At 29.8% G+C, this 15,351-nt stretch overlaps 1 protein-coding gene across 1 annotated transcript; it reads right to left on the bottom strand.

Moving 5' to 3' along the window:
- Positions 1–4,925: 4,925 nt before the first annotated feature.
- On the bottom strand, positions 4,926–15,086 carry LOC112683943 (twist-related protein 2-like). The gene is made up of 3 exons (XM_025555197.1): positions 14,475–15,086; positions 11,343–11,663; positions 4,926–5,177 (listed from the first exon to the last, which is right to left on the bottom strand). Exons 1-3 carry the CDS (start codon positions 14,758–14,760, stop codon positions 5,065–5,067), a joined length of 720 nt encoding a protein of 239 aa, XP_025410982.1. The 5' UTR covers positions 14,761–15,086; the 3' UTR covers positions 4,926–5,064.
- Positions 15,087–15,351: the final 265 nt, after the last annotated feature.

Below are 15,351 nucleotides of genomic sequence, written 5' to 3'. Positions count from 1 at the left end.
AAGTATACATTCATAAGTTATTTATTTTATCTTGGAACGTAAATATTAGTAATATGTTATTTTGTATACAAATACTCAAAGGTTATAAAGACTCGTTAAAAATTATTAAACGATAATCTAAGCTTGTTCTGTTCATGATCCAAGTTTAGCGTGTGATACATACAGGGAAGGATTGGCCTATCGGGAAATCGGGAATCTTCCCGATGAGCCGGTCCTTGTTTGGGCCACTCTTTATTATTATATAATCAGCAAAAAAAAATTATTTTGTAAATTAAGTAAAAATGATTAAAAAAATTAATATATATTTAAAGATGCATTAAGATCAAACTTCAAGTTCAAGTTGGAACTGATTAATAATGTGACTTACCCAAAACTATTATAGCTATAATTATAGTAAAGTTATTGTAGATTTTATTAATTTAGGGGTGGGGGGGAACTAAACAAATTTTTAAATTGATGCAAAATAAAGCATTTTTTTTTTTTTTTTGAGGGGGGGGGGTAAAATAGTTTAATTTGCAGTTCATAAGCCGGTTTGTTTCATATTTTCTGGGCCGAAAATAATTGCCAATCCGCCCCTGGATACATATTACATATGATGTATACAGCTGCCTCCCGGGTTGTCGTGAAAAAAGATTAAAGGTAATAGCCCACTCCACTAGTCGATCTACCCGTTGATAAAATTAGAGGGAGACTCTTCTAAAAGAAGTGTTGGGTTGATCAACCAATATCAACTTAAAACCCAACGGTTACTACGGAAGAGGGGAACCCTTTCAAACGTCGTACAAGTTACGAAAGTGATAGCCCTTAAGGTTGAGGTGCCTACCTCAGCTGCAATGTTTGTGGGACTAACGCTCGATTTGATGTCCAGTACCGGCTTATCAACTGTGATGTGGAAGGTGAACGAACCCACCGCATTACGATTTCTAGTTAAAACCATACGAATCAAGTGAAACCCAATTGCAAAACCAACCATAAAGTTGAATACGTGAAGAGAGAGATGACATAATTATTATACATTATATGTTTGTATATAATACACTTCTATAGGTTGTGATTGTAAATCTTATGCCGTACGTTTTTATTTTTACTATAGGAAATTATTTCAGTGAAGTATTTTAATTGAAATATGACTTTGTTATGACTTTTCACCACTGTATGGCGTTATTGCAAAATTAGTGAAATTTTATACGTATATGTACATATATATATATATATATATTCGTGTATAAAATATAGTCACAAGGCGTCGGAATTAATGTGTTACGTCATGTTCAGTAAGTAAATAAAAATATTAATAATAAAAAAAAAAAAACAAATCACCAACATCTGTCATGACTACCATCTTCCCACAAGAGGGTCGTGACTTCGTGAGACAGACCTTTCTGCTAGCCTATATACATGAGACGCACAGGAGGTATAATATATCCCTTCACCATAACATACTTTTTATGTCAACATTTATGTGGAATATAAAATTAAGTGTTGTGAACAGTAGTTTTATGCACCACAACGTATATATTATTTTTTCCGTTCCAAATATAAAAGTATTTAACGCGTATTATTGATAACGATTCTCGATTAATACTTCTGAATGAAATATATTAGTATTGTTATGATCGGATACGCACTCATGTGTGAAATCAGTAATATTTTATCGATTTTTAATTGTTTTTTTTTTTACACTTTTGTAGTATACAAACCACCATTTTAAATAGGTACTTTCAAAATTAAAAAAAATATATATTAATATCAAGATTTTTAACGATCTAAATCCAAAATCACTAATTTCTAATGAGCGTAGATAATAATTCAATTTATATACACATATTATAATTGATTTCTCATCGGGTTAGTTTTGAATAATTTTTAATAAATGCTTTTATTATTTTTAAGTACCAAAATTTATCATCGTTGCACAATATTTTACTATCTTTTGTTAACACAAATATATTGGATCTTTTTCCTATACATAAACATGCAATATGTAAATGTTCATCAGAGAAACATGGATTTTCCATGTCCAAGTCACAAATGGACATTTTTTAGCTTTCAGACTTATTCATAATCATCGCGAGAGTCAAACGAATAGAAAATTGAAGCTTTTTAAATTGTATTGGGGATTCTGATAAAATACATGGCAACAGGATGATTTCTCATTTAAACTTTCCATTTAAAATAATTGCTTTAAATAATTCTTGTGATATTTTTGATACTTATGTGAAATTGGTTCCATGTAAAATTGCATGGAACATTGTTATATGATTATGTTATGCAAATTGTTCGAAAACGTCATGTTTTCGACCCCATAAGAAAAATTTAATTAGTGTAGTTTTTGGTGGCTTAAGTACTCTTTCAAGAACATTTTTTTCATTGAAATATACATGTTTACTGTTTTCAAAATGTTGTTTAAAGGTTATATGCGTTACCCTTATACTCGATATTACTTGTTACAGACTCTCTTTTGTCCTAATTTTTAAACAGTGCTTCTCGCCGCAATTTGGTTGACCGAGTAAAGTTTTCTTTCAACAGGTTTACATCGTGCCTCTCTGATACTCTGATTATGGATATGCATTAAAATAAAACGAGAAGCAAGCAAGTAATACTTATACGTTTTTAAACGTTTTTTGGTAGTAAAGTTTATTGTTACCGTGTCAATAAACTAACTCCACTCTGTTAGACATATAATTATAACATTCTGTCCTGTAATAAATATTTAATTTGCGATATTAATAGAAAATTAACAGTCCTATAGTATAATTTGAACAAAATCACATACATGGAGTGTTTGGTTATTAACAAAATCGGTTGAGTAGTTTCAGAGTCCATTGGACACAAACCATCGAACATGTCGTTTTTATACGCAAGATAAACAACAGGTAAATAATATATAATATACACAATAAGAGAAATTTTAATATCAACGAGTGTATTACATTCACTCCCGTAATAACTCTCACTCTTACAAAGGGTTTATTTTATAGTAAATCGGTGACTGATTTGGAGCACGAACCGACAACCCCGAGATTCAGAACCTCATGTTCTATCTAAAAAATAATAATTTACCTGTAACTCACAAGCTAGTAGGAAACATCAGACTAGAATGTATTTCTCAATCACTAGTGAGTTTTTTTGTCTTCTTAGTATTGTGTACGAAATATCAAATATGTATAGAATTTTGAATAACGGTTAGAAAAAACCAAATAACTTTTGTAAGTAATTAATTAAAAATGTATAAATCACGTATATAAAATTTAAAAATTGGCATTATAAGCATGAAGTATTTTTTTTTTTTGGCTATTTTAAAATATTGTTTCTTAAAAAAATGCCGTTATACTGTTTTCCACGAACGGCATGAAAAAATTGTTTACTTGACGTAACTCGATATTATTGTTCGCTTTAAACGTTTCACGTTACGTTATCCCGTTCATAATGAATTATCTCAGTCATGGATCATATTTTTTGGGCACATCGTAGTCATCGGATGAATTTGGTGCGTTTTCCATTCCCCACGAAATCTATCGTTATTCGTTACATTAATTTGCTCACATTATTATAAATTCATACGTGCATTGTCATAATAATTTTTACTCCTGTATCCACTCTAGGGATTTATAACGATTACAAAGATTACAATCCAACCGTAAAGCCTGCACCAGCCGGAATATTAGCCCCGGTGTCTAATTAGAACCAAATGCCGACAGAAGCAGTAGTGTCCATGTCCATGTCCTATGAAAACGACGCTCTATACACGAACCACTTATAAATATATATATATAAGTGTGTGTTTGTGTGTGTGTGTGTGTGTGTGTGTGTAATAAGAATATTAGAAACATTGCATTTGGGTTGTTGCGGAGACGTATGCATGCATTTCTACTCGTTTTCAACTCATTAAACGTATATTTAACGACATAAGCACCGCAGGATACATTGTTTTTAATGGTCTTCCAATATCTTCCCTTTGCGTGTAGTCCGTCACCACTTTATATTTTAATTAACTCGTCACTAATACCAATTTCTATATAACGTACGTGACGTCCTACCAATTTTAATGAGGAATATCGTCGTAAATATATATCCTCTTTCAGAATACCTAATAGTGAGACACATTTAAAAACCGTCGGTAAAAAGTTTTTTTATGTTTAAGTTATTTGGTTTTTTTTCATGACTATCCTGTAAAAAATATGTCTTTAACCCTGAGGTTTATAGTAGAAATAAGTGCATTTATAATTTCGTAAACTTTTTAAAAAAATGTAATAATTTACTGCAAGTTGTTCTTTATCGGTTATTGGTATTCGTATGGGAACTACTAACTTTGTATAATGTATGGTATACACAATATTTAATTTTTTCTCGTATATTTTTTACAGGCAATCTATCATCTTAGTTGAGATAATTATGCAGTTGGCGCATATTATTTTATCAGATTCAATTTCAAATGCAATCTCATATTTATTTTTGTACTTAACTTAAACTATTCTCCCCTCTCATGCCAATTAAAAACGTTTTCTTTACTTTCACTCACTAGCAGAAATTTTATTTTATAAGAAATATCACGGTGTTGACAAATTTAGTGTTTTCCGGAATCATAAAAGGCCCACAGGAAGTCAACATCATCGGTTACGTCCGGTTATAGTATTTTACCCCCTCCTTTGCAACATTACGCCGTAAATTATACACCACAAACGCGAATTGCAATCGATTGATCTGCCCCCGGGAATCGTGAGACGCGAATGTATTTTTAGACACTATTACTAATCTGAAGGCATGTGAACGGCCTCCTCCCACCCGATAATCGTCAGACTAAGTTTTGCAGTAATCGAGAAAAAAGTTGTCCACGCACGTATAGAAAAAAATAAACTTAATAAAAATTTATTAATACACAATGGATTTTATACATAAAAATAATAAATATAAAAAATGACTTAATGTTTAAAGTATAAAAATTACACATATTGTAAAAGTATAATAATATACAAGCAAAAGGAAAAATATTGCATATCAATACTTTCTGATTTACCAATACTCGCAAGGTTCCTTAAGTATTTTATAGTTAAAATAAAATTGTTATTCCTGATTGACATTGTTCCATTCGCCTTCCATCCTCCAAACACTGAATGCGTAACTGAGTTGTTCGTGAGCAACATAATTGCAAGATCCAGTACCGGAAGATGGTTGTTCTAAAACAATAACAAATCATAAATTATAAAAAACGATAAAATATTAAAAATGTGATTATATTTTCGAATGTTAGATGTGAAATATATTGGTATAGCTATCTTATTTGATTGAATTTGTTTTTAAATTTACACTTAACTGATGTAATTGAAAAATTAAGAAATATTAAGTTTAAATTGATTTTTATACACTAATTCAGGGGCGAAATAATCCCGGGCGGGACACCGGGACAAATCTCAATGGCCTATTATGATTAAATAGATTAAATGGCCTGTTAATATTTTAGAAATTAAAAATATAGTATGACGATATTTTAATCGACAGAATTGGGGAAAATAGTGAAGTTATGGAAATAAAACCTAATTATGTAAAAAAGGAATTACTTTCAGAGTTAATTTTAATATATAGGTATTATATTAAAATGTATACACTGTATCTATAAAAAAAATATCTTATATATTATATGTAATTTTATACATTTACATAAAATGTTGAAAATATATTTTAAATAATAAAAGTTTTTATCATTGTTATTTTTTTTTTTTTTGCATACTTATGACCAAATCGTTGGTCCCCTGTTAATTTTTGGCTTGGCAAAAAAAATTCCCGGCATGAAATATTAACTCATTCCGCCCCTGCACTAATTTAAATCTAATTTTTAACTCTAAACGGGGATTAAAATTAAACACAAACGATTGTATTAGCTGTACTCAAGTATTAAGTATTAAATTATTGAAGGAAACTAATAACTTAATTAAAATTGTTACAAAATTCGTATCAATACGGCTTTAGATTAAAGAAATAAAAGTAAACATTTCGTTTTCAGTAGACTCAAAAATATTTATCGAGAATACCTTTTTAATTACAATTCAAATTTCAGAATATCGCTATCAAATTTGGCTTAAATTTTTAACAAAATACTAATATTAAGACTATTCCAAACCATCTCAAATGATTCAAATATATATTATCAAAGCTTTTCAATCTAAAACTCTTCCGCTCCCTAATATATTTTCAACAATACGGTCCATAGTAATTTTAAGATCAAACCCATCTACCGACTTAAAACCATGCGTAGTGAAAAAATTCTATTTAAAACTATTTCACACTCCCTGAAAACCTCACCCAGTATTTTGAACACTATTGAACATTATTTAACACTATAAAATAATTTTTTTGTTGTCATAAGCCTATTTATGCTTGAAATAATAATTGAAAATTGAATAGTAGGTATAACAAACGTATATTTAATTGTTGTACTCAATGGACAGTTACACTTATATAGAAATAATATAGATATCAAAGTAAAATATTTTTAACATATAAAATTACTTATACTTCTAAAAGTATGGTTTCTTTTAAATATTTAGATTTGATTGAATAGTTGATCAATAGAAATAACTGATTAGAATTAAAGAAAAATGTATTTTATGGGGATAAAAAAAGTACAAAGATTGCATTCGACAAATTTCTGAAAATATACTGTTTAATATAAACAGTATTTGAGTTGATGGATAATAAATAAAAAAATAAATATTTGAATTTAGACTGTATAATGATTAAAATATGAAAAAAATTATTAGTTTGAGTTTGCGCCAGAAAATAATAATACTAAAACTGTCATACAACACTATAACATACTGTGATTCAGTAGTGCCGAATTCATTTTTAAGTTATATGGCGAAAATAAATTACCTAACTCACCCACTTCTTAGTAATATTTACTATAAACATTTACAGATAAGTACTTCATGTACAGACCTCTTGAGAAGTATACATTATGTCCGCAAAAATGAGTGTATACATGTAAAATAATATATCGTCACCAATGTTATGCTAATTCTTATATTACTATGTTACGTGCCCATTTTTACATTTTGAATAAAGCAAGTAATAATTTTCGATTTTTCTTTTACGTTAAAGTTTTTTTTCGATTTCCCATGGTTAGACAATTTTAATATTTCAATTAAATCTATTAACAATTGAAATTTCATTCAGTAGATACTTAAAAAATGGATAGTATTATAAGATTCCAAAATTCCAAAAAATAAGAAAATTAATGAAAGCAAATTTAGTTCAGGTATACAATACAGTGGATTTTTAGTTTTAATTAAATTGATTTTAATTAAAAAAATAAATATTTTTAACGATATTTTTGTTTTAATATTATTATAAGTATGTAATCAATAAATGTGATTAATTTTTAGTTAAATCACGAATTATGTCTCTATTTATTTACTATGATAATATGATAATATCATTATTTTAATTAACTATAATTCAGAAATAACTATACTTAAAATATCTCGAAAAATGTTGACAAATATTTTTTTGTGAGCTCTTAATATTTATTAAAATAATTCATACTAAATCACAAAACCTTTATCTTTACTTTACTTTTTAATTAACTCCATAAATCTTGATTGAATAGCTTTTCTTTTTTAATGAAAGATCTGATAAGTAATAGTATGAGATAAATTTAGAGTTTATAATGTTACCGATTTTATAAAAATAGGTACGAAGAATAATTTTTTTATTTTATTTTTTAAAACTTTTTGTTTGTAAGAAAAAAAATAGAAATAAAAAATAAATAAAATAGCTCTTTTACTATTTTTCAATTTACGTAAATTAATCTAAATTGTACAAACTTTTTACATTTTACTGAAGCTATTTCTCTTTATCAGTACACAAATATACATAAATAATATGCTATAAATATAGGGCGTCACCCGATTGCGGCACAAATTAACCTTTTTACCTTTTCACCTATCCCGATTGCGGCCCCTACATAACAGGTAGGAATTACTATTCAAGTGGTTATCAAAACCAAATAAATATCCCAATTGCATCAGATACGTATTTTGACATCGTAATCAACTATCGTTATCACGATTCACACGATAACCAATATTCGGCGTGGTAATTTCCATAGATGTATACAACAACTATTAACTATTTTTTTATTGTAGACAATTTATTATTTTAATATTCGACTATTTATTGACTATTTACTGACATAATTGTATTTCATATCTTTATATATTGTAAAAAAATTATTATTTTACTATTTTACTATTTGTTACTGCAATCTTGTAATTATACTTTTAAAATAAATATTAAACATTTTGTGAACCAATGTGTGTCTGGACGCAATCGGGATACTTATATTTGGGATAAAATACGACTACCTGGATCGGACCGCAATCGGGCAACTCCGTAAATATATGCATTTATGATATGTAATGTATATTTTTTAAATTGTATAGTTACATTCCAATTTAATTCGTTAATCAAGTGATTTGGGTCGATGTAATGCTGTCAGATTTTTCGAGAATATTAACATTTAATTTATTTTTAAATGTAACGACAAATATTATATTTACAATCGAAAACATAATATATATGTTGGGATAGTTAATGATATATTATTAAAAATCAATAAACCAATAATAATCCCACTTTCAAAATTATTTCCTACGCATTTTATAAAAAAATTATTACTTCTTATATCGCAGACCAATTACAAAATTGTAGACTTTCGTAAACCTCTTGACGACATTTTATCTAATGGAAAAGGTTAAGGTCAGGGGCGGATGGCCAAGGAGGCAAAAGGGCGATCGCCTCCCGGGCCCTCGATAGTTGCATATTAATTAACAGTGTACAAAATGTAATGTTAAAATATAATGGTAAAACACCAATCATTTACTAATAGAATATTCAAATTTGAATGAATTGAGCACAATAAATTAAAAATATTTATTAATTAAAATTTAAAAAAAATAGGTCCAGTTTACTCCCCCCCCCCGGGCTCCTTGATACCCAGTTCACCCCTGGTTAAGGTACCCATGTTTAATTTATATTGATAAAATAATCATTAGATGTTTATAAGCAGAGATTCCGGTGCACATTCCTCCAATAATTGTGACATTTGTCAAAAAATTATGTTAATAGGTATATTTGAAAGATAAATTTAAGAGCTTGAAATTTATATTAATTCAAAATTAATGAGAAGATATTTTTATTGGAAAAATATCATAAATTACTATAGTGTATTTCAGACCGTTTTAACACTTAATATTCATCATCATACCCATATTATTACTTTAAATTCGACTGAATAAATATTATTTAGAGAACTGTGTAAGTACAAAAAGAATCACATAATATGTACTAGATATCCTAATTAAACGTATCTATTTAAAGATTTTTTTTTTTCTAAGATTTTTGAGTTTCAAATCGTCTTAATTTCTTAAGGTATATAAATTGAAAATGTTCTTTATTAATCTAATTACGAATTGTTTACCTTATAATAGGCTAGTTCACTAGTGCCTACGCATTTTATAAACAAAAACAATTAAACACATTAGTAGATGTTTATAAGAAAGAACAAAATTTCGGAATAATGCCAGGGATATTATTAATTTCGAATAGATTTTTATGCGGTCGAAATGATTTCTAGATATTGTATAACATTATATGGTGAATCAGTCTCTTTGCGTACTATCAAATAATTTTAAATAATATGACTTAAAACTTATATGAAATATTTTGATATTCATATTAGGATAATATAAAAACTTATATTATATTTTATTAAATATATATTATCAACTAGTTTAATGGCTAATAAATGTGTTGTTAATCAAAACAATGCATTTTCTAATACAAATATATATTTGTATTACATTTCATCAATTACTCAAACATATTCATCAATTGTAATTATTTTTTTTTCACAACTTGTTCATGACATTATCTTAAAATATCTTAAAATCTTAAAATTATCTTAAAGTTATCTTAAAATTGTATTTTGTTACATTTTATATAGATATTATACTTTTATGACATTATAATTTACAGTCCAAAACCATGAAGATAATATTTTAGTCACTAAAATCAGATCAAACGTGACTTTTCCCTTGTTTCTTATAAAAGACCTCATGCTGTATTTATTTTTCCCTTATTTATTATTATATGGTAAATCGTTTGTGACACTAAAGGGACGTACGTTCCGAAACAGATAATCCTATTGTATAACAACTATACACGAATAGTGAACTAGAGACTGGTACACAAAATACCCATGTGGATTATTCCTTGCAGAAAGCAATTAAAAAAAAAAAAAAAAAAAAAAAAACCGAAACTAAGTACAAAGTACATCCGTTCGTACAAAACAAAAATATAATATTATGATTTAAGCTTGGGTAACTATATTCAGTTTTATTTACATTTAAAACTATAGTAGTATATTATTATGTACAAATATTAATTTGTAATCAATATTTGTTAAAATATAATATTGCACAAACTTGTTAAAAAATATCACCGATTTCAGGTAAATAAAATTTAATTTATTGTTATATTAAATTTATTAAATTTTCGTTTTAAATAATTTTCCAAGTTTAGTTTAATTTTTATTTAATACTCATAATGATAAATTCATATTGAGTTTTGTATTAGAGTACACATTTGTGCTATGGATAAATTATTATTTATGTAATATAATGTGAACATTGTCCATAATGATTGATTAATTATATTAAATAATAAATTTACAAAATGTATAATTAATTATATATATATATATATTTATCAATGTTGCTCAATAACTCGATAACTCAAATCTCTATAAGTTTAATTTTCGATACCTCGAAGGAACGCTTGAGCTCCTGAATTTCAATATATGATATGTGAGATACATTTTTTTTTATAATTCGAATTTCATTAACTCGAATATCTCTATGAGTTGATGTGTGTATATATAATGATTGTGTTCATAAATAATGATAATTGTAGAACCAGTCCAAGAAGAAAATTTAACAAAATGGGATCGATATCAGCAGCTTTTTCCTTAGACTCATGGAGTTAAATTTCAAAATTTTGTCGAGGTGGACTCTGATGTTATAACATACTATACTACTGATAATGTATCTTCAATGATTTAACGTTCAATTGTGATGTATATACTCATATATATTATTACTTAAATTTAGTATACTGATTTAGTGTTCATAAATCATGAATAATATAAACATTATTACCAACAAATACTACCGTGATAAGTTATAATTTCATATAATATTTAATAAATATTGTAAAAATATGGTTATATTTAGCATTAAGGTTATTGAAAATATTTATTATTAATTAACTAAATTAAAGCATACCGATGGAGTGCTGAGAATCTGAATCAATGTGTCCAATAGCAGCCACTTCGTCCGTGTTAGCCTTGTGCAGCACTTGATATAAAAAGTCTATGTATCGCGTGGCTAACTTCAGCGTTTGAATTTTCGACAGTTTGTCCGAAGGGAGAGTAGGTATTATCTTCCGAAGAGACGCAAAAGCTTCGTTAAGACTTTGAGTCCGTTGCCGTTCCCGAACATTGGCCATTACCCGTTGACTTTGCATTTCTTCGGGTGTCTGCGGAGATCGTTTTCTTGATTTTGACGGTGCTTGAAATTCTTTTGATCTAGAAGACCGTTTTCTACCTAATACATTAATAGTAACATAATAGTGTGGTTTGAAAATTTTACATATAAATATAATTTCTCGTTGAATAAAGAAAATAATACATTTGAACGCGTAAAAGCTGCTACTCATTCGATTTATATTCACCTCCGTATTGCGAATATAATTATACTTACAGAAATAGATTTTGGTTTTTGAAATTTTGGATCTAGGGGTCACTAAAATATTTAGTGTCAGAACTATACAAGTATACTCCGTAAATTATATTATGTAAATATCAAAATAATCTTCCGTTCTTTTTAATTTATTGATATTTTATTTAAAAACATTTTAATAATTTATAAATTACAAAAATTATTAAACAGTTAACGATCCAACTAGTTATAATAGTTATAATTCGAGCATATTTATTTTAAAATATCATGATTTAAATAAATGCATGTCCAGTTATGAGATATTACGTTATTAACTTTAAAAACATTGAACATATAATGCAACTATACAAGAGAATTTCTAACTTTGTAACACAATATGATATGTGATCCTAACTAAAACGAATCTATTACTAACCATGATTCTAGGGAGGGCATATTAGTGGTCACGCCCTTCCCCCTGGATTCTATCAAAAGCAATGAGCAATTGACACTATGACGGCGGATCTATAATAAATTCAAAATCTTGGGTATATGCAATGAAATATAAGAATAATAAACATTTTTTATAACGAAAAGCTATTAATATTTTTATTAGTCATACCCGGACTTCGTAGTATAATACTGGGATTTAGAAAATGTCTACTGTAGGCTACGTCTGCATGCCGATGAGGAATTTTAATACATTACGAAACGTAGTTCTGTATGGTACATCAATTTATAGTATATTATATACATTTAACAATTCATTTTTTGAAATACACAAATGATAATATTTTATAAGTATACTAATTAAAAACTAACATTCAGGATACTGTTTAGAAATCGAATCTTGAAAATACGCAAGAAAGTATAAAAAGTGACTAATAAAATCTAAGTGACAGTATCAAAATCTTCGCCGACAATGTTGAAATATAATTAATAAGTACAAAATATGAATTACATGACTACACACGTGTAATATAAATAGTTCGGGTTAGGGTTGTACCGGCATCCGAGCAGGCAGTTTATATATATATATATGAATTATAATAGGCACGACACACAAATATTTTCGTATAAAAAAGAATCATATATTTTGATCAAATCGACGAGTGAAATAAGTAAATGCAGCAAAATTTGACTGTAAAACGTAATCCACAGGTACTCTAACTGATAACTGGTGGAAAAAAAAGTCTCCACCTGTTTCCGTTTGATTGAGGTCATATTTTGTATTATTTGTTGGGATAAAATCGATTAGTTCCAAAAAATTAACGTTTTAAACAGGTTAAATAGACATAGTACACACATTAGTTTAGTCACTCGAGTACGTGCGATAGATCTTTATTCGTGGTTGTAAAATAAACTAATGCGACCGATTATGATTTATATTTTAATACGTTCACCACAGTTTTAATTCCGAAGTGATTATTTAGCACATTTAAAAATGATTATATTTGTCTATGTATATAATATCCATCGAACTATTAATATGTACTAGGTACTATAAAATGAAATACGAGAATACGCTCATAGGCATAGAATCTTGCCAATGTAAATACATTATAAGAGTCTCACGTTTAAAAAGTCAACCCCATTTATTTATGTGTATAAATATATATTATGTGCGAAATCCAAAAAATTCAAAAATTTGAGGGCTTAACATCTTTTTTGATATATGTATGGTCATTCCTGAATATACGTTTTCTTGGACAAATCAAGAAATATTTATTTCTCATAAATTATCAATATATACCTAAACTAGAGATAAGATAATATTTCATTATTATTTATCAATATATCAAGTGTATAACAATTTATTATACTATATTACTATGGTGTATTAATATTTAATGAAAATAGGTAACAACAATTTTTCAACGTTTTTTATATTTTTTTTTTCATCATGCCATATAATTAATTGTTAATAATTAACAAAAATAATTAAAACAACTATCTATTATAACATACGTCTGAGTTATAATTGTGATTATCATTATTATCGTTCTACTTAAAACTTGTTGGGTAAACCGGAAGATTATCAAAGAAAAAAAGTAATAATATGATCATGTTGAGAAACATAAAAACATTTAGTATTAAGGTTTGATATAAACGTAGCAAATATTGCCTTTTAATAATTATATTCTGATAATAATGAATCGTTTTCTCCTCAGTGCGTTCCTCATTTTTATACCTAGCCGTTGATTTTAGTTTTATAGCAGTTCACTCGCAGTTAAACACTTACAATGTTTGGATTTATTTCAGACTTCATTACAGAAATTTCTCATTTGAATCAAAGTCAGTTGAACATAAATATTACTTTTTGTTTCATTTAACTATTACGAATATTACATAGTATTATTGTGGATTTAAAATGGGAAACGCGACGAGGTACCACCTCCTATAGATATAATCGTAACCCGGAATACCTTTGGCCGGTGCAACATGTGCATGGATGTTATCAGGGTGATCAAATACACGTTTAAAAGAGTTTAAGAACAAATGGAGGGCTTCGTCTATCACCAACTGCACACCTATCTTATACGGAGAGCTTAATGATTAAGATGGTACAGGAAGGGCTGGTGCCTTACCTACTCACCACCATATTTACATTCACGAGCACGGGTTCATAAACGTGTGCACGTAGAACAAATACATATCACTGCGAGCTAATCGGGGGTGCACTTTTTCCATGCTTACCTTTTTTCGTCTCCAAGGAGTCTTGTTCCAGGTCGGGAGAACTGCTGCTGCACCCGCTGCCTCCGGCACCTGGAAAATTTTCGCCAACACCATCACCACCACCTCCGCCATCACCACCTGCTCCGCCGCAATCTTCGTACTCCGACTTGACTATGACGGGCCCGTAGTCGCCGTACGGGTACATGGGCGCGTTGGCGAACTGCAGGTCTTGCGGCGTGTGCCAGCCGTACGGGGACATGAGGTAATCGCCGTTGGGCTTGTACGGAGAGTCCGAGTCCATCATCATGTTGGCGGGGACGCGACGTACCGGTCGTCGAAATCACCTGCGATTTAAGTGCGATGGCCGTGTTGCTGTGTATACGTGTGTCGCAGTGGTGCGCGCGATGCAGATCTCCGCGCTGGAGTGCGTGTGCGCAACCGTCAACGCGCGCGTTTTCTTCGGCCGAAGGGACTACGGTGGTGATCACGACGACGACGACGAGTAGGTACGCGCGATAGAGATATGGCGGGTCCTTGAACGTGCTCTAAATTAAGAACACCGCGGGCCAGCGGGTGGGGGAGGAGGCATACACATACTCGCCACCGGCCCCCGCCCCACTCCGCGATAACGACGCGCGTTTACACGCACACATGCGTACGCGTTGGCGCGCGTGCGTGTGTGCGCCGTCTCCGAGTGCGCTGCACAACGGCACCCCGCCGCGCGCCGGTACGTGCGAGTCCGCGAGTGGACGCGATGTACGGCGTACGCGCATCTGCGTGCGCGGGAGGAGCCTCTCTCTTGCCCGACCTCGCCATGATTGATGGCCATCCCGAGACACCCGGCGCGTATCTTGTCTGAACGCGCTGCAGCTACCCTTAGGGGGACCGTATACTCTAT

This window comes from Sipha flava, unplaced genomic scaffold, assembly GCF_003268045.1.
Source record: "Sipha flava isolate LNK unplaced genomic scaffold, YSA_version1 237_pilon_pilon, whole genome shotgun sequence".
NCBI classification, from domain to species: Eukaryota; Metazoa; Arthropoda; class Insecta; order Hemiptera; family Aphididae; genus Sipha; species Sipha flava.
The sequence above is the reverse complement of the archived record's forward strand: the minus strand, read 5'-3'. Positions and strand labels throughout refer to the sequence as shown.

Coding starts and splice junctions, on each gene's coding strand:
- LOC112683943 (XM_025555197.1), bottom strand. CDS start 14,760: ATGATGATGGACTCGGACTCTCCGTACAAGCCCAACGGCGATTACCTC. Junction 11,664..14,474: donor CTCCTTGGAGACGAAAAAAG/GTAAGCATGGAA, acceptor TTAATGTATTAG/GTAGAAAACGGTCTTCTAGA. Junction 5,178..11,342: donor AGATTCTCAGCACTCCATCG/GTATGCTTTAAT, acceptor TTATTGTTTTAG/AACAACCATCTTCCGGTACT.